The sequence below is a fragment of the Pristiophorus japonicus genome, chromosome 2, assembly GCF_044704955.1.
Source record: "Pristiophorus japonicus isolate sPriJap1 chromosome 2, sPriJap1.hap1, whole genome shotgun sequence".
NCBI classification, from domain to species: Eukaryota; Metazoa; Chordata; class Chondrichthyes; family Pristiophoridae; genus Pristiophorus; species Pristiophorus japonicus.
The window spans coordinates 107,566,446-107,589,123 of record NC_091978.1 but is presented as its reverse complement, the minus strand read 5'-3'; the positions used below and the strand labels follow the sequence as shown (position 1 = coordinate 107,589,123).

Sequence of the window (22,678 nt, the reverse complement as noted above, 5' to 3'; positions counted from 1 at the left end):
GCCACCCAGCTTAGTGTCATCTGCAAATTTGGAGATATTACACTCAATTCCTTCATCTAAATCATTGATGTATATTGTAAATAGCTGAGGTCCCAGCACAGAGCCCTGCGGCACCCCACTAGTCACTGCCTGCCATTCTGAAAAGGACCCGTTTATCCCGACTCTCTGCTTCCTGTCTGCCAACCAGTTCTGTATCCATGTCAATACATTACCCCAATGCTATGTGCTTTAATTTTGCACACCAATCTCTTGTGTGGGACCTTGTCAAAAGCCTTTTGAAAGTCTAAATACACCACATCCACTGGTTCTCCCTTGTCCACTCTACTAGTTACATCCTCAAAAAATTCTAGAAGATTTGTCAAGCATGATTTCCCTTTCATAAATCCATGCTGACTTGGACCGATCCTGTCACTGCTTTCCAAATGTGCTGCTATTTCATCTTTAATAATTGATTCCAACATTTTCCCCACTACTGATGTCAGGCTAACTGGTCTATAATTCCCTGTTTTCTCCTTCCTTTTTTAAAAAGTGGTGTTACATTAGCTACCCTCCAGTCCATAGGAACTGATCAAGAGTCGATAGACTGTTGGAAAATGATCACCAATGCATGCACTATTTCTAGGGCCACTTCCTTAAGTACTCTGGGATGCAGACTATCAGGCCCTGGGGAATTATCGGCCTTCAATCCCATCAATTTCCTAACACAATTTCCTGACTATTAAGGATTTCCTTCAGTTCCTCCTTCTCGCTAGACCCTCGATCCCCTAGTATTTCCAGAAAGTTACTTGTGTCTTCCTTCGTGAAGACAGAACCAAGTATTTGTTCAATTGGTTTGCCATTTTTTTGTTCCCCATTATAAATTCACCTGATTCTGACTGGAAGGGACCTACATTTGTCTTCACTAATCTTTTTCTCTTCACATATCTATAGAAGCTTTTGCAGTCAGTTTTTATGTTCCCAGCAAGCTTCCTCTCATACCCTATTTTCCCCCTCCTAATTAACCCCCTTGTCCTCTTCTGCTGAATTCTAAATTTTTCCCAGTCCTCAGGTTTGCTGCTTTTTCTGGCCAATTTATATGCTTATTCCTTGGATTTAACACTATCCCTAATTTCCCTTGTTAGCCACTGTTGAGCCACCTTCCCCATTTTATTTTTACTCCAGACAGGGATGTACAATTGTTGCATCGATGTGATCTTTAAATGTTTGCCATTGCCTATCCACCATCAATTACCCCTCCTTTTTGGGAAGGGGTCACTTTGCAGGGCACTCTCACTTTGCAGAGGATGTCACTTGTTTTTTCACCAACGAAGTGACAAAGTGACAATATTGAATAAAACATGATTTAAATTTCTTAATTTATATTGAATACTAAATTACATGTTGAATGGTGTAATTGATGCTGTTTAATAATATACTTCTGGACACTTTCTTTGATTACTGCAGGAGTTCATGGAAGTGTTATGCATTTTCTTTAACTTGTTTCAGCAACCAAAATATGCTAACCACTGTTTTTGTCAGGGTCATTGTTACAGCTAATAAATGAGTATAATAAATGCTTAATGACATTTTAAAAATGATGGGTGCCAATGCTCAGATGAAGCTACAGAAATCCTATATCAGGAAAAGTGTATGATATCTTTACACAAAATAGATTGCAATTTCTTGTATTATTTTAAAGGGTTTAGATAGTTTAACGTAAATAATGCAATGGTAGAAAATGTGTGGTTATTGATGTACTGTTAAGATGTTCTTAAGGGTCATGCGAGGAAGTCAAAAGAATAAAGAGAGAATTACTGGTCAATTTGATTTTATGTGAGGTAATAGAAATATTAAATAGATTTCAGGCCTTGGAATATGTCATGTTGGAAGAAATAGATGAAACAAAGACAGATAACCAACCTGAGTAAAGGAATAGCAGCAGGGGTTAATACAAAATTGAATGAGGTGGGGAATTCAATCATTATAATCATTGACAGATAGATACATAGGGGGCAATTTTTCAGCGAGTCAGCGGACACTTTTGGTGGTGGGTCGGAAAATGTTTTTTTTTGACAACGGGTCGGGTCCCGCTGTCACCCCACCGCCACACGCCTTTCCCAAATGTTGGCTCTGTCAGCTCTGACCAGACCCAACACGCAACGGTGGGGGAGGCAATTGAGTCAGTTATTGGCTTGTTTATATTGCCCAGCACACCTGGAGAACTCCCCTGCTCTTTTAATAGTGCCATAGGATCTTTTAAGTCAGCCTGCGAAGGCCTTAGTTTACTGCCTCATCCAAAAAACGGCACCCATAGCAGTGCACCACTTCCTCAGTACTGTACTGTGTGCTCAAGTCTCTGGAGTAGCAGTTGAACCCATGACTTTCTGTCTTGTGTGATTGTCTTTACCGTTGTATATGCTAAATTATTGTTTTGTTTTTATTATAAAAGATGTGTACTTGTGTGACATTTTATTTTTATTTGGCTTTCTGTGTAAAAGTAGGGCCTCCATTCATTCTCAATATGTCATTATATACTCAGCGATATTGCACTTTATAAATGTGTAAAAATAGAAGAGTGCAAGCTGAATGAGATGATTTCGATTGTGGTGTAAATTAGTGACACCATTGCTCAAGACTCCTGATTACCAAGAATTTGCAGCTGGTACATCGTCAGCCATTTCATGCTGGTGATGTGTTTTACAAGTCGACAATTTTATATCATATGATTTCAACGATTGAGTTAGAGCATAAGAAAATATGAAACCAGAAAAGGGCAGGCATATTTTTAAGAGTGATTGTCATCAAAAGCCTTCTAAAAAAATTAAAAGACTCATGTTGCCTTTAACTATTAGGCTCGTGACAGTTTTCACAGATATGCATGTTGCACCAATTTAAAGTAAAATTATAATTTTGTTCAATCATGCATAATTTAATAGCTCATTGCATTCTAATAAAATGACATAAAATCAAAGGATAACATAGTTGTAATATTTGATATTCTGGAGTTTTGTTGGATTTACATTTTCAGGGCAGGAAGAAATTTGCTCATGGAATCATTGCTTTGTGAAGTGTTGAGGATAGAATTTTAACTTGAATTTTCTGTATAGGTATGCCTAAAATTCTTGATTCAAACAGCACTCGAATATAGTCGTGAGTTTGTGTGAGGTTTAAATATTTGTGTTTTTCTTGTCCACTTCATGATAACTATTACAACTTTTGACTACAGTCAAACCTTGCGCTATAGTAAGGCATGAATAGAGTTTCAAGAAATACAAAAATACAAAGATACCAACTCTATACAACCAGGATATACCCAAGCAAATACATGGGCTGGAATTTTACCGGCGCTGAGAGGATGAGACTGGAGGCGGGTCAGCTGGCAAATTGAAATGATTGACAGCGTGTCAGGACCCTGCTGCCAACCCGCCTCCTGTCTGCGCTGAACATACCCGACACCAAGTGGCGGGGAAGGCAATTTAGATTATTGAGAGCTTGTAACAGGAATTAAAAACCATTTTAAACTCGCTGTTAGATTTTAAGAGGTTGCCAATGGCTTCTCCGCTGCTCGGGGATCATGTCAGGTAAGAAATCAGGTGTTGTGTCAGCATGGAATGATTTCTTAACTTGACAGCTGCAAATGGTTTATAAAAGCTCCTATTTCATAGGTCTTCACTTTCCAAGGTTAGAAGCAGTTGCTTACTGCGCTTGGATGACAGACTGAGCTTTATGCAGCTAGCAAATGTTTAGAGCAAACTCTCTATCCAGTGTCACTTCATTGGAACAACAACTCTCACTATTGGCAGATCGCTTCTGTCATCTCAATCTCCCCTGTCATCTATGCCATCAGCATCGGTGCCCTTGAAAAAATGTCACCTTAGTCCTCAGAATCCCACCATGATCAGCCCAACACCAGCATCACCAGGCATACCAGCATCACCAACAACAATACCAACCTTCTGCGCAATCAACTGATGCTGCACAGGACACAGGGCATCAGCACTCGATCATAGTGCTGCCTGGGAGGCCAGGGATGGCCTCACCATGGTCAGATTTACTTCACTTGACACTGTACACCCCGGCTGCCACATGATGCACCAGGTTGGCACCACTCCACACCAACACCATAAAGCATCCCTGCAATTCCCAAGCCATTCTTTTCACATTCATCACCATTGCAGGGGGGGACGGGGGGAGGTGGGGATGGCGGTTGGTTACCCTTATGTCTGACTATTAACTGCAACTCACAAAGCGACTTCCAATCTGTTCAAGAACGCAAAGTGTTGAAAATAAAGGTTTGAATGTTCGCCATCACGTTACATGAACATTAGCGAAAACACCCAAGTGCCTACACTTGTGTGCTGTTCGTTGGTATGCTTGCTCTAGGATGAGGGGTGGCAAGTGAGATGGAGAAGTGATAATGCAGATAGAGAGGGATGGGTGGAGTTGCAAGGTAAGTTGGTGTGAGTAAATAAAGACAGAAAATGCTGGAAATCTCAGCGGGTCAGGCAGTATCTGTGAAGAGAAAGCAGAGGGTCGATGACCTTTCGTCAGAGCTGGAGAGTGTTCAAAAAGAACAGATTCTTAACAAGCACTGAAAGGGGGAGTGGAACAAAGAACAAAAGGGAAGGTCTGTGATAAGGTGGAAGACAGGAGAGATTAGAGAGACAAAAGAGATGATAGACCAAATTGAAATGGTAATGCCAGGAGTTAGAAAAACATTAGTCAAGAAAGGGTGTGAATGACGGGATAATGACCAGCTGCCATTAGAGACAAGGAGAAAAAACGAAACAGGCTCGGGGAGCGGGGAGGTGGGGGGAAAGGGAGCCAAAGAATGGCAGCGGTTACGCTTTGAAATTGTTGAACTCGATGTTAAGCCTAGAAGGCTGTAGAGTGCCTAAACGAAAGATGAGGTGCTGTTCCTCGAGCTTGCGTTGTAAGCTTATATTGGTCTGAGTAAACATGTGCAGGAGTAGGATAGGGAGGGAGACTGATGGGGATGTGATGAGTGGCACAGCAGGATGAGGTTGAGTGTGGCTTTGCAGTAACATTTTGGGATCCACTGAGATCATTGAAAGGTTTGCGCCACTACAGCCAAGTCCTCCAGATGACATCCATTCTTGTGCCCCCCTGTGCAGTTTGCAACCAGGCTGCATTGGTCTCCTGGGGAGGTCTCCTCTGCCCATTGTAAGGGAAGAGAACGTCCCTTTGTGCTCTGACTCCCTCCATAAGCACAAGCCTGGGTGCAACCATGCACCTTTGTACAGTGCTTGTCAGTGTTTGCAGCACGGTCCCTTTAAGGAAACTGGCTGATGATGCGTCATCAAATGACGCCATCAGACTTGCTTCCTTTTAATTGGTTGGGACCCTAGCTGGGCGGGCTTAACAAGCCCAATCATCATAAAATCACTTCAACAGAACAGGCTATTGCACTATCGACCCCGCCATACCGGACCTGCCTCGGTTGGCGAAAGTGTAGCCATGATATATTTTTCATTATAACTGCACAAATATAAATGAGAAACTAAGGAACACAATATTTTAAAGGTCTACACGCCTTGTTATCAAAAGAGCCCCTCTTTGTGAACCCTGTTGGCGTCTTCGAGGCAGGGCGGCGGGGGGGGGGGGCGCTAACGGGGGGCGAAACACTTTTTGCCCGGTATCATGGGGGGCGGGCGCTACTGGCTCCCGCGAATTTGCGCTGCGCTGGAGTTAGCGGAGGGGCTGCCACATCATTGCCATGTGCAGCGTCCCTTAATGCTGTGCGCTCACATCTTTCTGCGCCATGGAGCATATTGCCCTGTGCCCCACGAGCGGTGCCAGTCATGAACCGGGCCGACATCCACCAGCGGGGCGGAAGTTAAAGGGGAGCTGGGGAGCGCTCCGCTCCGCCATTTTGATGGCTTGGCCAACTCACTGGTCGGTCCAATGATTTCTTCGGTTGCATGGTCCGGGCCACTATCATGCAGTCCAGCACTCTGTTTTGGCACCACGCCACCCTGGTGGCCTAGTGGAGACCATCAAAGGCCCGGCAGAGTGTGCAACGGCCCGCCCCTTTAACTGAAGTGGAGGGGAAATGCTACGCGGAGCATCCACGATCGTGCCCCAGTACCACCTCAGAACCCACCCCAAGAGGAAGTGGCGCATGCGAGATTGCATTCCACTTCCTCTGACGGGCGGTATCTGCAATTCCAGAGTCGGAATGGGACTTCCGCGCCGGGTGCAGGAAGTCCCATGCCGAGTCAGTTACCACTCCCAATCGGGGCGCTAGGGAATTTCGTCCCCCTTGTCTTTACCATTACAGGAGATCATGGAACATTACCTGTCAGTTTCTGCCATTTCCATGATTTAAATGTTTAAAGCATTATTTAAACATTTGAAGATCAATAAACAGTTTAGCTCTTTAGTCTTATGACCGTCTTAAACTCTCATTTGTTCCACTCCCTGATGTATGCTCTTGCCTCTGATTCTGACCACCTTTATTTTTTTCTGATGCTGGTATCCTCACTCCATGATATAAATAAGCCCTTATGCTTGGCTCCGTGTTATGGGTACCATTATTTCTCTGGTACTGCCCGATGCCTCTTCCTATCATGGCTCATGATACAGCTTTGTGCCCGTGCCCTATCTTGCACTTTTTTGTTCATATTTTGGTCCCCTTTCCAGCTATGAAAGTGACATGGAGGCAAATTTGATGGGAGATGAACGCCAAAGCAAATTGGGCAAAGGAGGGAGCTGAGGTCACATCGGGAAGAGAGGAACTCGCAGAGACGAGATAGTAAATGAAGTGCATCAGGAGAAGAGAGAGAAATGGAGGTGCATTGAAGGGGATGCAACATGGAGGCACATTGGGAAAGTGAGGGACATAAATGCACTTTGTGGGGAGCGCGACACAAAGGTATAGCGGGTGTAATGATATAGAAGCACATCAGAGAAGAGAGATACACAGAGGGTAGAGGAATTCTGAAGTGCATTGAGGAAGCAAAAATGAATGCACCTTGGTGGGAGAGGAATGAGGAGGCACAGAGGAGAGTGTTACAGAGGCCTAACAGGAGAAACAAGAATATCAAGCAACAGGGTAAATCAAAGTGGGAGAGGGTCTTGGTCCCCAATGATGTCATCATCATTCACAGTTTAGATAAAAATATTTGGAAAAAGTCCACAGAAATGGACAACAGGGTAATGTTAAAGATAATTCTTTGTCAATGTTTATGTTTTTTAGAAGATGGCAGCACTCATTCTAGAAATTGATTTGAAGAAACATTAAAATCAAAGTTCCAAAAGAAGAATGTTTATGTGCAAAGGTACTGGAATGCTTGCTGCACCAGTCTTTTGAGAATGTTCGTACACCTACTGGATATTGCACATGGGAGTGAGGGAGAGGCAACATCAGAGCCAGGTTTAGGGTAGAGATTTAGTTGGATGGGGAACTGTCATTGCAGGTATATCTTGTTTTGTCATAGGTGATTTTTTTTCCTTCCTTGACATTTTCTTCTGCATGGGGAAATTCAAAAAGTAGAGTATTTTTGGTAGACTGTGATTAGTGAGGTAATCAATTAAAAAACAAAATAATTGATGGAAAGAAAAAAATAGATAATACAGACAGTCAAGCAATTGGAAAATTGAAAAATAAAGAAGCAAAAAACATAAATATAATTATTAACAATTTGTTATGGGATTAAATCACTGCAGTTTAGAAAATGTTCAATTTTTCAAAATCATTCTCACATCAATTAATTTTGATGGCGAACTGCAGCTGGTATAAATCTAAAACAAGGTCTGTATCAAAAATCACAATCAAAATTACCTTGGATTTTAACTTTCCTAGAGATAAACCTTATGTTTAGTGTTTAAATGGGCTAATGGGTTAAAGTAGGGGACAGAGGTATTACAATGTATTAAGAGTGTCTCCTTTCCTCATTGATAGCACTCTTGTCTCTTGAGTCAGAAGTTTGTGGGTTTTCTCCCACTCTAGATTCTGAGAAAATAATCATGGAGTGACCTTTCAGTGAAGTACTTAGGGACTATGATATTGTTGGAAGTGCTGTTTTTCCGATGATATATTATTCAGGCCTTTTTTGATTGCTCAAGTTGACAGAAAAGAACCCATAGTGCCATTCAGTGATGAGCAGGTAGTTATTTCTGGCCAACATTTCTCCCTCAAACAGGACCACCAAAAACAGATTAACTGCCAATTTATCTTGCTTGCTGTTTGTGGGAGTTTGCTGTGTGAAAATTTGGCTCTTGCATTTGCTCACAGAGCAACAGTGACTGCTGCACTTCAAAAGTAATTTATTGGTTGTGAGGTGATTTGTGGTATCCTGGGGATGTGGTCAGGTACTATATTAATGCAAGTTTTAAAAAATTTCTTAACAGGCTAATCTTTGTACAGTTTAATTTCAAGGTGTCTGTCCTCACAGCAGTTTGTGAAAGTGCTAAATTGCAACTGATGGTAGTGTCCCTGATGGGAATGTTGGAACGGTCATTCGGTTCAAATAAAAATTCTCCCATTCTCCAGTGCTGTCGCTCTTCATCAGAGCACTCTGACATTGAAATATCCTTTTCAAAATGCTTCCTATGAAACCAGCATTTGATAGGCCAGTTATACTACACATACAAAATGTGAGCATTACTCATCAAACTGACAGGTCTTCACATTTTGACAAGCACTGTGGGATCAGCTCAAAGATGTGGCCTGACATGCTAACCTGTGTTTTAGCCTTTTTTACTGTTAGTATCGTCCCATTGGCTTTTGTTGATATTAAAATGTATCCAGAATTTGGATGACAATGTGTGTTGAGCATGGAGCTTTTAATTTCCTTCATGAGAGGTGATGTGGACCTGCCAGGAGAACTAAGTGAGTAAGATCAGCATCCTTTCCTGCTCCATGCACCAAGACCAGTGTTGAAAATTTCCCACATCACAAAGATGTCCAAGCCTCCGTGGATTAATGCTTCCGGATTCTCTGTCGAATGCTGTCTGTCCTCCTATTCTTCATACCAAGGTTACTCCACACAACTCTCCCTGCAAACAAAAACTCCATTCTTTACTTCTAGTTAAGTTGTGTCTGCGGGATCAAACTTGCATGCTTAGTTCAATCATATGATATAGTATAGCTGACTTCAATAGATATTATGCATTCTTGCATGATTTTTATTAACAATGTAACACTATCATTGAACAAATATCTTTTGATGACCAAGCAAATTGAGTCACTCAAGTGCCAGCTAAGAATTTAACACTGACTGTATCAAACTCATTCATACTGGGGAACTCTTCATAGTGCCATAAAGCTCACAAAGTACAATGGATCTTCGTACAGTCGCTGTTCATACTGAAGAGTGCATGTGCAAAGTCAGTTGTTTGATGAACCTGAGAACATCTTTCTCACACCACCGAAAGGTGAATGATCCAGCTGGCACCAAGCACAAAATTATGATTTAGACATTGGTCCCTTGCTGAATTCTCTGTATGTTAACTACCAGCTAATTTTAATTATTAATTTTACCTTCAGGCCAATAAAACTTTAAAGGTTCATTATTCATTTTCATTACTGACTTTTAAATTGCTGTGTATTAGGCAGTGTGCTAATGTTGCAGTCTTTACGGTAGAGGACACTAACAATATTCCAACAGTGGACAGTCAAGGGGCTATAGGGGGAGAGGAACTTAACACAATAACAATCACTAAGGAGGTGGTACTCAGTAAGATAATGGGGCTAAAGACAGATAAATCCCCTGGACCTGATGGTTTGCATCCTAGGGTCTTAAGAGAAGTAGCAGAAGGGATTGTGGATGCATTGGTTGTAATTTATCAAAATTCCCTGGATTCTGGGGAGGTCCCAGCAGATTGGAAAACTGCAAATGTAACGCCCCTATTTAAAAAAGGAGGCAGACAAAAAGCTGGAAATTATAGACCAGTTAGCCTAACATCTGTGGTTGGGAAAATGTTGGAGTCCATTATTAAAGAAGCAGTAGCAGGACATTAGGAAAAGCAAAATTAGGTCAGACAGAGTCAGCATGGATTTATGAAGGGGAAGTCATGTTTGACAAATTTGCTGGAAGTCTTTGAGGATGTAACGAACAGGGTGGATAAAGGGAAACCAGTGGATGTGGTGTATTTGGACTTCCAGAAGGCATTTGAAAAGATGCCACATAAAAGGTTACTGCACAAGATAAAAGTTCACGGGGCTGGGGGTAATATATTTGCTTTGGATAGAGGATTGGCTAACTAACAGAGAACAGAGAGTCGGGATAAATGGTTCATGCTCTGGTTGGCAACCAGTAACTAGTGGGGTGCCGAAGGGATCAGTGCTGGGACCCCAACTATTTACAATCTATATTAACGACTTGGAAGAAAGGACTGAGTGTAACGTAACCAAGTTTGCTAACAATACAAAGTTGGGAGGAAAAGCGATGTGTGAGGAGGACACAAAAAATCTGCAAAAAGACATAAACAGGCTAAGTGAGTGGGCAAAAATTTGGCAGATGGAGTATAATGTTGGAAAGTGTGAGGTTATGCACTTTGGCAGAAAAAATCAAAGAGCAAGTTATTATTTAAATGGAGAAAGATTGCAAAGTGCTGCAGTACAACGGGTTCTGGGGATACTTGTGCATCAAACACAAAAGGATAGTATGCAGGTACAGCAAGTAATCAGGAAGGCCAATGGTATCTTGGCCTTTATTGCAAAGGGGATGGAGTATAAAAGCAGGGCAGTCTTGCGACAGCTATATAAGGTATTGGTGAGGCCACAGCTGGAATACTACGTGCAGTTTTGTTTTCCATGTTTATGAAAGGATATACTTGCTTTGGAGGCAGTTCAGAGAAGGTTCAATAGGTTGATTCTGAGAATGAGGGGGTTGACTTATGAGGAAAGGTTGAATAGGTTGGGCCTCTACTCATTGGAATTCAGAAGAATGAGAGGTGATCTTATCGAAACGTATAAGATTATGATGGGGTTTGACAAGGTGGATGCAAAGAGGATGTTTCCACTGATCGGGGAGACTAGAACTAGAGGGCATGATCTTAGACTAGGGGGCCGCCCATTTAACACAGAGATGAGGAGAAATTTCTTCTCTCAGAGAGTTGTAAATCTGTGGAATTCGCTGCCTCGGAGAGCTGTGGAAGCTGGGACATTGAATAAATTTAAGACAGAAATAGACAGTTTCTTAAACGATAAGGGATTATGGGGTGGGGACGGGGAAGTGGAGCTGAGTCTATGATCAGATCAGCCATGATTTTATTGAATGGCGGAGCAGGATCGAGGGGCCGTATGGCCTACTCCTATTCCTATTTCTTATGTTCTTATGTTCTTATACTTTATTTCAATGTCCCGGGAAATTTTTGTCTTGTTTGGGGGAACAATAAGGAAAATAATGCGTAGTTGTCACTAAACAACTGAACTTGTTTTATTTGCTTTAATAAATTATCAGAATTCTTGGAAAAGATGCCTTGCTGGATAATCAGTTCCTCATTTATAATGCTTTCAATTAATCAAAGGTGGAAACAAACAGAATGTCCTTTCCTAATTGTGAATATAACTGTTGCATACTGAAATGGGAACTTCTACACAAAATGAAGGTTCCGTTGTAGGGCACAGGATCAAGCAAATGTTATTTCACAGCCTGTGATTTTGTCAAATTAATTACTGTACAGCCTTTTTATCTTGGTTTACCTTTTGTATTGCCAGCAAAATGTAGGACAACAGCCTGGAATTCAATGTGGCAGCAGTGTGATACCATTTGTTACGATGTCAAGACAACCATAGCTGCACTGCACCTGTAATCCAAAGGCATCTGAATGTTCTCGCTCAATATCCTAAGAATATCTGTGACAAAATTTACCAAAGAAACTAAGTGTTAAATCCTAATTTCTTTCTGTATTACCCTTTCAGATTTTCCATATGACATATGATTTTGCCAGTGCAGTGGTGAGAATATTTAATCTCATTGGAATGATGCTTCTGTTATGCCACTGGGACGGTTGTCTCCAGTTTCTAGTTCCGTTACTTCAGGATTTTCCCCCTGATTGTTGGGTGTCCCTAAATGGTATGGTTGTAAGTATTGTTACATTTTTTTAATGTATATTTCTAAGGGTTTCTTGAAAAATGGCCCAGAGGAGAGCCCATTTTAAATGATTGTATGTGTATATGTGCGCTGGGATCATCCTGTGAAAGATTTCAAGATTTGGGACCTGATTCTACTAAAGACTGACATTGCATTTATTAGCTAAATCAGAATTTTGAGCTGAGTGCCAATTTTGGGGCAGAAAGGGTCTATACAAGCCGGATGGATAGCACCTGAACAGGTAGAGTTTAAACTTATTTGGCAGGGGGGCGAGGCACCAGGATGTAGCAGCAGAGAGGAGAGACACAGTGCATACAAAACTAGGAGAAACAAACAGCAACAGAATAAAGAATAGTGTAGAAAGAGCAGGAATTGGAGGAAAAAAGCAAAGCCAAGAAGCATGATGTTGGAATGCAAGGAGCGATAGAAATACGGTTGATGAGTTGCAGGCGCAAGTTGCCACATGGGGTTATGATATAGTGGCTGTAACAGAGACCGGGGCTTAAGCATGGGCAGCAATGGGAGCTAAACATTCCTGGCTCCAATGTACTCAGGAGGGTTAGGGCAGGAAAAAAGACAGGGTGGGGGATGGAGAGTGGAGGCTGGTTTTATTGGTCAAGGATAATATTACACTTCTACAGAGGGACGATATGCTAGATGGTTCAAGGACTGAATCTATTTGGTTAGAGTTAAGGAACAGAAAAGGAACTGTTACATTGCTGGGTGTTTACTATTGACCCCCAAATGGTGAGAGGAGCTAGAGGAGCAAATCTGCAAAATAATTTCAGTAAATTGTAAATATATAAGTAAGGGACTTCAATTACCCAAATATAAACTGGAGAAAAAAATAGCAGAGTAAAGGGCAAGAAGGGTGAAGAATTCCTAAAATGTGTACAGAAGAGTTCCTTAATCATTATGTTTCTAGCCCATGGTGGTAGTATGAAACTTTCTAAGGAATAGGAGGCAGAGTCCTCAATGGATGCATTTCTGACTGGAGAGAAATATGCAGTGGGTCCATGGGGGTTGGAGTTAGGACCATTGCTTTTCTTGTTATATATAACTGTCCTGGACTTGGGTATAGAGAGTATGTTTCAAAGTTTACGGATGATACAATTTCAAAGTTTACAGATGATACAAAACTTGGCAACGTAGTAAATAGTGAACAGGATAGTAGCAGAGTTCAGGAGGACATAAACAGACTGGTGAAATGGGCAGACACATGACAGATGCATGCATATAAGTGTGAAGTGGTGCACATTTTGTAAGAAACAACATAGAGAGGCAGTATGATCTAAATGGTACTATTTTGACGGGTGCATGAGCAGAGGGACCTGGGAATGTATATTCACAAATCCTTGAAGGTGGCAGGGAAAGTTGATAAGGCAGTTAAGAAAGCTTATGGGATGCGTGGCTTTGTAAATAGGGACATTGAATACAAAAACAGAAAAGTCATGCTAAACCTTTACAAATCACTTGTTAGGCCTCAGCTGGAGTATTGTGTACAATTCTGGGCACCACACTTTCGGAAAGATGTCAAGGTCCTGGTGAGGGTACAGAAGAGATTTACCAGGATGATACCTGGGATGAAGGAGCTCAGTTATGTGGAGAGGTTGGAGAAGCTGGGATTGTTCTCTTTTAGAGCAGAGAAGGTTAAGGGGAGACCTAATAGAGGTATTCAAAATTATGAGGGGCTTTGATAGAGCAATTAGGGAGAAACTGTTTCCTCTGGTAAGTGGGTCAGTAACCAAAGGTCATAGATTTAAAATAATTGGCAAAAGAACTAAAGGGGAAATGAGGAGAATTTTTTTCTCACAGAGGGATGTTAAGATCTGAAACTCAATACCTGAAAGGGTGATGGAATCAGATTACATAGTAACTTCCAAAAGGCAATCGGACATGTACTTGAAGAGGACTAATTTGCAGAAATATGGTGAAAAAGCTGGGGTGTGGGACTAAATTGGATAGACCTTTCAAAAAGCCGGCATGGGCACGACTGGTTCACGACTGTGCTGTAAGATTCTATGATTCTATGACTTCTACAGCTGGTGTTTTCAGTTGCACTTCTGCTGATTTCTGTACTTGTTGACTGTAGAATAATGACATTCATGCCACTTGAGTGCAACATGCGCCGTTGATAATGTAATGCAGTGTGCTAACCCTGCATTTTTTAAACTTATATCCTAGGTTTTTGTCTCTCTCACTCCATTATGTACCAATTGATGACCTTTTTCATCCTCTGGCATTGGTTTACATAATACACACATGGAATGGTTTGATGTGATTTAAAGAAAAAAGAGAGTAATCAGAAATTTGACACCAGAATGCTCCCCTTGACTATAAACTGATATAGGAATCATGGGGACCCGAGCAAGAAAAAATTGAAAATAGAATACCGAGAGGGAGGGGGGGACAACCAGGAAAGTATGCCTCTCGTCCCACATCAATTTCCATATCAGGGTTGATTTTAACCTTACCTGCCCAGCAGAATGCTTGGGCTTACTTTCTCAATCTTTATTCGACCCTTTTGTGCCATTTCCGCACTTAACCTGCAGGGTTCAGCAGGGGCATGAGGCACCTCACTGAAACAGCTGGGGCCCTCAAGAATTTATACAAATCAAGTTCCTATTACATCAATAGGACCCTGATTGTATTTTAACTGGGGTCTGAGTAGGGAAACTGCAGCCGCTTTGCTGCCTGGCTGAAGCAGATTTGCAGCTGGTCCAAGTAACCTTGGAGGGCCTCTCCTGTCTTCTAGGCCCCAAAAAGATAGTCGTAGCCTCCCCTTCCTTAGACTCCCTCGTCCACCACCCAGCCCCCCCCCCCCCCCCTGCCTTCCCGTGCAACCCTCCCGAAACCCTTTCTTCGCCACTTGCGTGCAAGCTGGGGATGGCCTGGCCGCCCAATTATCCCCTGCACAGCCACTCTGGCTTCCTGCCCCGGAGCTATTTCCCACCAAAACTCGCTCCGGGTTACAACCCACCCCACCGTGTTTACATAGTTATAGAACTCAACTAAAAAGATCATTGATTGATTGCAAGCATGATTTCTTTTTTGCTTTTGAAGAGTCAGATAAACAGCATAGAAATAAATATTAACAAAATCAATCTATTGAACACTTCCCATCAGTACAGCTTAAACCTGACAGTTCATTGTTTGTTATCTGCTCCCTCCAAAAATTGCTTTTATTTGAATTAAACAATGTAAATAACATAACAAATTGGGAATATACATAATGTTTTACAAAATCTAATTATTAGTTAATTTGACCTTAGTAACTTTGAATTAAGAGGAGTAGACTCTTTAACCAATCATTTGAGCTCCAACAATATGCAAAACGTTTTTAGATTAAAATATTAATAAATTGTGAAAAAGACAGATTGGCAAACAAAATTATTAAGCACCTCAGTGCTGCTATAGCTCAAAGCACAGCTTCTCATTCATTTCAATGGAATGCAAAATGCTGTTGTCCCAACTGTTCATTTTAGCAATATTGTTGGTCTTACTTTTCTGGCATAATTTTACAGATTCTGTACAACAGATTTTTTTTTAGGACATCTGTTTCCCCCTGAAATGAATAGGAAGCAAACTCTTCATTTTGTGATAGATTTATATTGTAGCTCTCTGTCTGAGACCAGACACAGCAATATGGATCCCAGCCAGGCATTTGGAAGTGCAGGCTTAGCCACGGGCAGGGCTCCTTTCCCTCCAAATGTTTAGAGAATGGAGTACCATATGCAGTAAGCATTTAAATCAACTCCCTTCAGCAAGTTTCTGTGGGAGGGTTCACACTTGGGCCAGACTATGCAAAAGTTTTGTTTGGCACTTTAAATCTCAATGCATCTCATATTCAAGATATCAACTTGAAAAGTTATTAAATCAGGAACAAAGTTAATTTGGGAGTGTGTACATTATGATAGTTGAAATACTTTCAAGGTTTAACACTTCATTTCAAAGAGCTAAGGATAGCTGTAACTACCAATGGACCTCATCAGTTAATTGGTTAAGTCTTATGACAATAGTTAGTTGTAACTTGCTGGATTTCACTCCTGCATTCATGTGAAGAGTTTCACTATTGAGGTCTAATAAATCTAAACAATGAGCACCAGAGAGTAAAGAAAATGATGAAATTACTAACTTAGTACTAAAAAGTGCTTTATAAGGTTGACTTAATAGTGCCATTTATTCTCCATGTACCACAGATACATAACACATGCTTCTTGTCATAAAGAAAATTGTTTATATCACAATTGTTTGATGTTACTAAACAGTTGTGTAGGAAAGCAAGAAGTCGTAATTTGTCAAACTAAGCCTGTTCCTTCGAACAGAATGTAAAATCTATCCTATCCTGGACCCCATCAGTTATTTGACCTCCTGAGGGAAAACTCTGTAGATTTTCTCGTCGAATGCAAAGATAGTGAACAAAATTCCACACTATCTATCAGTAGCTCAATTATTCAAACCTGTCTTGTTGTTTCCACATATTTCATTGAGTATTTCATCAGCTGTCTACCTTTAAATCCCGTAAGCTTCAATTCCATTTCTTCAGGTAGTTGTTTAGCTCTTTTCTAAAAGGATTATTTAACAAATTATGGCCCAGAAATTTGATTGTGCCACGGGGGGTGCAATAATTATAATAAGGTCCAAGCACAAATTTACCATGCTGCATGGGACCAGGTGAACAGGCTGGGATCTCATCATAATGGTTCAAGCGGAGGAGGGAGGGAGTTCAATGGCTTCACCAGAGTTGTCAAGGTAAGAATAGTGTTCTCTTACTCTCTGCTCACACCTCCAGCTCCACTACTCACAATACTCCCCTTCCCCGCTTCCCTTCACTCTCCTACAGAGAATTCAGATGCAGACTGTGAGGGCCCAGCTACAAAGAAGGCATATGGGCATATAGGAGGAAATGCTAGATGCACTGAGTAACCTGCCGACAAGCTTGCATACAATGGCTCCAACTTGCGTTAGCGCAAAGCACGAAGACCATTCTGTCCGACATGGAGCGAGCGGTCAGCCCCATGAACATGATATTGGTGCCCACCATGGTGGATCCCCTGCTGACAGCTACCATGGCAACTTACACAGCGCCATGGAAGCTCAGACGACCGTCATCTTGGTTTTGGGTATCAGTGTTGAAAGAAGCTTCCAGAGTATCACAGCACTCATGTGCTATGTTCTCGCGTAAGGCCATAGAAGTGCTGAGGTTGGTGCCACACAGTCAGTTGGACCAGACTGCCCCGACCCATGTCAAGATGCTGCAGTCTGCAGTTGGGCTCTCAAGGCCCAGAGCTGCTCGAGGTCAGTTTCCACAGTGATTTGAAGTGTCCTCAATGGAAGCTCCACACCATTCTACCTTCCAAGCTGTAGGCACTGGGAAAAACACTTCATAAAAAGACTAGGATAAGTAAATGTGTAAAGAAGACAGTTACTAAGGGCTTGCACAAGGGTGTTTCTGAGGGACTGGAGTCCCTTTATATTTGCCATGATGGTATGCCAGGATGCCCTCCTCCCTCTTCGCCCAGCTTCTGCTCTCCTGACTTCTTTGCTGCTGTCCTCCAGCCCCAAAGGCAGCCCTACCAGACCACCGATGGCTGCAGTAAAATTGTTTTGAATGCAGCTAGAAACAGTCCAGCCCTAGCATAAAACACTTCTCAGAAGTCAGAATTAAACTTTATAAGTCAGAAAACAGACCATCACGACTCAGTAGTCTAAAAGAACAAACCAGCAACTAACTTCTATTTAGTGGATGAGCCCTTTAAATAGCACTGCTGAAGAATCCTTCCTACCTGTTGGCACCGCGAATTGTTGCGTGAGTTTACTAGGGGGTGAGTCAGGTGCTGAGACAGACCAATATCACAAAAGGGTCCCACAACAAAATATTTTAAATGAAGTATTTTCATCATCAGTTTACACACTTCAGGCCTGGGCCCTGGATGCCTACAGAGCATCTCGATGGTGGTGTATCTTCAAGCATGGAGAGAGCACATGTGTGTCACACACAATATTGGACAATTAACTGCCGGTTTTTGCTCCTGAAAAATGAACTCAGCCAATGAATTTCTAGGCCTAAATATTTTTACAGGGATTTTTCCTTATGTTCACAGCAATCAAATGTAAAAGTTACAAAATTATTTTTAGCTAAATATTCCTTATGTTATTTTTGAGAGCATTCTCTGTTTTAGTTTGCATGAGAATCCTTAATACAAAATCAATTCAGACAAATCTTCCACAAGCATTTTTGAGCTGGATTTGCCACCAGAATGCAGTAGAACTGTTCTTAACCAGTGTTATACCAGGTTCCTTCATTATGTATTCAGTGGGTTCCAGGACGATTAATGTCCTCTATAGGCACCCAATCTGTGCTGGGGATTAAATTCTTATGCTACCAAAAGGAGGTGAAAGGGCTGATGGTCCCAAAGATGCCGCTGCTCTTCTGGTGCAATCATGCAGTAACATCAGTAGATGTTTAACTAAAGGGCCGCAAGTTAGACGAAGACCCAGGTACTCCGGGTCACAACCTTGAACTGCTGTTTCCAGGATGGACTTGTGGAAAAGGCACCCCCACTCACCCCAGACAAGGCCAGTTGGCCCGATTAAGGTTTGGGGGCCGGGACTCACTATAGGATCATAGGAACAGCAGTAGACCATTCGAATCCTCTAGCCTGCAATTAGATCATGGCTGACCTGCATTTTAACACCAGGAGTTCCTACCTTCCTGGGCCTCAGAGGAACTCAAAGTAGGATCTGCGGAGGCACGGTCTGATGGAATCGGGCCAACTGGCCAATCAGCATCACAAGTGGGACCCAGTTGGAGGTTCAGGTCAAGTTTGTGGTCTGGACATCTAATGTGGAACTGGTCAGTTTTTTCAAAAACACTTGTCTATACAAAGGGGACTGCTGGGGGCAGCTGACGGATATTCCTGGGGATGGGGGCATGGCGTAAACCCAGGCTGATTATAGCATTCTTACTGCCATCCTGGCATCACGGAAACATGGCTCCAGGGTGACCAAGGCTGGGAACTCAACATCCAAGGGTATTCAACATTTAGGAAGGATATGCAGAGAGGAAAAGGAGGCGGGGTGGCGTTGCTGGTTAAAGAGGAAATTAATGCAATAGTAAGGAGGGACATTAGCCTGGATGATGTGGAATCGGTATGGGTGGAGCTGCAGAATACCAAAGGGCAGAAAACGCTAGTGGAAGTTGTGCACAGACCACCAAACAGTAGTAGTGAGGTTGGGGACAGCATCAAACAAGAAATAAGGGATGTGTGCAATAACGGTACAGCAGTTATCATGGGCGACTTTAATCTACATGTTGATTGGGCTAACCAAACTGGTAGCAATGCGGTGGAGGAGGATTTCCTGGAATGTATTAGGGATGGTTTTCTCGACCAATATGTCGAGGAACCGACTAGAGAGCTGGCCATCCTAGACTGGGTGATGTGTAATGAGAAGGGACTAATTAGCAATCTTGTTGTGCGAGGCCCCTTGGGGAAGAGTGACCATATTATGGTAGAATTCTTTATTAAGATGGAGAGTGACACAATTAATTTGGAAACTAGGATCCTGAACTTAAGGAAAGGTAACTTCGACGGTATGAGGCGTGAATTGGCTAGAATAGACTGGCAAAGGATCCTTAAAGGGTTGACGGTGGATACGCAATGGCAAACATTTAAAGATCACATGGATGAACTTCAGCAATTGGACATCCCTGTCTGGAGTAAAAAATAAAACGGGGAAGGTGGCTCAACCGTGGCTAACAAGGGAAATTAAGGATAATGTTAAAACCAAGGAAGAGTCACATAAATTGACTAGAAAAGTAACAAACCTGAGGACTGGGAGAAAGTTAGAATTCAACAGAGGAGGACTAAGGGTTTAATTAAGAGGGGGAAAATAGAGCACGAGAGGAAGCTTGCAGGGAACATAAAAACTGACTGCAAAAGCTTCTATAAATATGTGAAGAGAAAAAGATTAGTGAAGACAAATGTAGGTCCCTTGCAGTCAGATTCAGGTGAATTTATAATGGGGAACAAAGGAATAGCAGAGCAATTGAACAAATACTTCGGTTCTGTCGTCACGAAGGAAGACACGAATAACCTTCCGAATGTACTAGGGGACAGTAGGTTTAGTGAGAAGGAGGAACTGAAGGATATCCTTATTAGGTGGGAAATTGTGTTAGGGAAATCGATGGGATTGAAGGCCGATAAATCCCCGGGGCCTGATAGTCTGCATCCCAGAGTACTTAAGGAAGTGGCCCCAGAAATTGTGGATGCATTAGTGATCATTTTCCACCAGTCCATTGACTCTGGATCAGTTCCTATGGACTGGAGGGTAGCTAATGTAACACCACTTTTTAAAAAAGGAGGGAGAGAGAAAACGTGTAATTATAGACCGGTTAGCCTGACATCAGTAGTGCATTTGGAAAGCAGTGACAGGATCTGTCCAAGTCAGCATGGATTTATGAAAGGGAAATCTTGCTTGACGAATCTTCTGGAATTTTTTGAGGATGTAACTAGCAGAGTGGACAAGGGAGAACCAGTGGATGTGGTGTATTTGGACTTTCAAAAGGCTTTTGACAAGTTCCCTCACAAGAGATTGGTGTGCAAAGTCAAAACACATGGTATTCGGTATAATATACTGACGTGGATAGAGAACTGGTTGGCAGACAGGAAGCAGAGAATCGGGATAAATGAGTCCTTTCAGAATGGCAGGCAGTGACTAGTGGAGTGCCGCAGGGCTCAGTTCTGGGACCCCAGCTCTTTACAATGTACATTAATGACTTGGATGAAGGAATTGAGTGTAATATCTCCAAGTTTGCAGATTACACTAAACTGAGTGGCAGTGTGAGCTGTGAGGGGGACGCTAAGAGGCTGCAGGGTGACATGGACAGATTAGGTGAGTGGGCAAATAATGGCAGATGCAGTATAATGTGGATAAATGTGAGGTTATCCATTTTGGCGGCAAAAACACGAAGGCAGAATATTATCTGAATGGTGGCAGATTAGGAAAAGGGGAGGTGCAACGCGACCTGGGTGTCATGGTTCATCAGTCATTGAAGGTTGGCATGCATATACAACAGGCGGTGAAGAATGCAAATGATATGTTGGCCTTCATAGTTAGGGGATTTGAGTATAGGAGCAGGGAGGTCTTACTGCAGTTGTTCAGGGCCTTGGTGAGGCCTGACCTGGAATATTGTGTTCAGTTTTGGTCTCCTAATCTGAGGAAGGACGTTCTTGCTATTGAGAGAGTGCAGCGAAGGTTCACCAGGCTAATTCCAGGGATGGCTGGACTGTCATATGAGGTGAGACTGGATCAACTGGGCCTTTATTCGCTGGAGTTTAGAAGGATGAGAGGGGATCTCATAGAAACATACAAGATTGTGACGGGACTGGACAGTTTAGATGCGGGAAGAATGTTCCCGATGTTGGGGATGTCCAGAAGCAGGGGACATAGTCTTAGGATAAGGGGTAGGCCATTTAGGACTGAGATAAGGAGAAACTTCTTCACTCAGAGAGTTGTTAACCTGTGGAATTCCCTGCCGCAGAGAGTTGTTGATGCCAGTTCATTGGATATATTCAAGAGGGAGTTAGATATGGCCCTTACGGCTAAGGGGATCAAGTGGTATGGAGAAAAAGCAGGAACCGGGTAGTGAGGGAATGATCAGCCATGATCTTATTGAATGGCGGTGTCGGCTCGAAGGGCCGAATGGCCTACTTCTGCACCTATATTCTATGTTTCTATATTTAATACAGCAAAACCAAAGCTTGTTTGCATTCTAGATAAACAAAGAATAATTGCTGAGTACATTAAAATAAAAGTTCTGTTTTTATTCGAATAGTTTCACTGCTGGTCCTCCATAAATCATCTTCTTTGTTAAGCTGATTGCAGAGTTTATCGACATTAGGGAAATGCTATCACATGGGAGCAGGCTTGATTGAACTGCCAAACACAATCCAGTGGATACAGAATTTGTTTTGTTACGAAAGGCAGGGCCTTTCACATGTATAGCCAACATTTATAAAATCTCCTATCCAAAACTAGTTAAATTATGACTCTCCATATTTGTCAGATTCCGTTGGATTATAAAAGAAGAATGCGTTAACCTCATGCCAGAAATTATTGATTGCAGGAACATTTACTTAAAAACAGTTGCTGGAATATTTATATATTTTTTCTTAAGATGGACTCATTTTTTCTCTTACCAATTCTTACCTCACCTGAAGGAATTGGCAATTTTCGAGAGTCAGTTTCAGAGACAGTGGGCAACCTAATGTATTTTGCCCCTAACAGCCAGTATTCATTGTGTGAACCTTGACGCTGAGTTTTGACAGGCTATTCAACAGTGAAGACTTCACAGCCAAGATTGCTGTTTTCCTCACCTGACATTCAAACATGTGCATTTCCAACTAACTCAGCCCTATCTCAGGGGCATACAGGCCAGTTATAGCACCCCTGCTTCAGCAATCGACTAACTCAACACAGTGGGTTTCTTCCTAATCTGTGAGTCTCATCTAGTTTCTGGATAAAGTTGCCGCACAATCAAGAAAAGTGATATTTATTCAAACCATTACATGTATTTAGTGGGAACATAATTTCAAGCAATAAACTGCGATAATGGAAATTAATTCCCCAATTTG

At 42.1% G+C, this 22,678-nt stretch overlaps 1 protein-coding gene across 1 annotated transcript in view; it reads left to right on the top strand.

The window, feature by feature from the left end:
- Positions 1–22,678, top strand: part of LOC139231492 (potassium/sodium hyperpolarization-activated cyclic nucleotide-gated channel 1-like) — a 347,416-nt gene that overhangs the window by 109,160 nt on the left and 215,578 nt on the right. Inside the window, exon 3 of the mRNA XM_070862514.1 lies at positions 11,870–12,031. Within this exon, the coding sequence (XP_070718615.1) occupies positions 11,870–12,031 (162 nt within the window). The remainder of the gene's footprint in view (positions 1–11,869; positions 12,032–22,678) is intronic.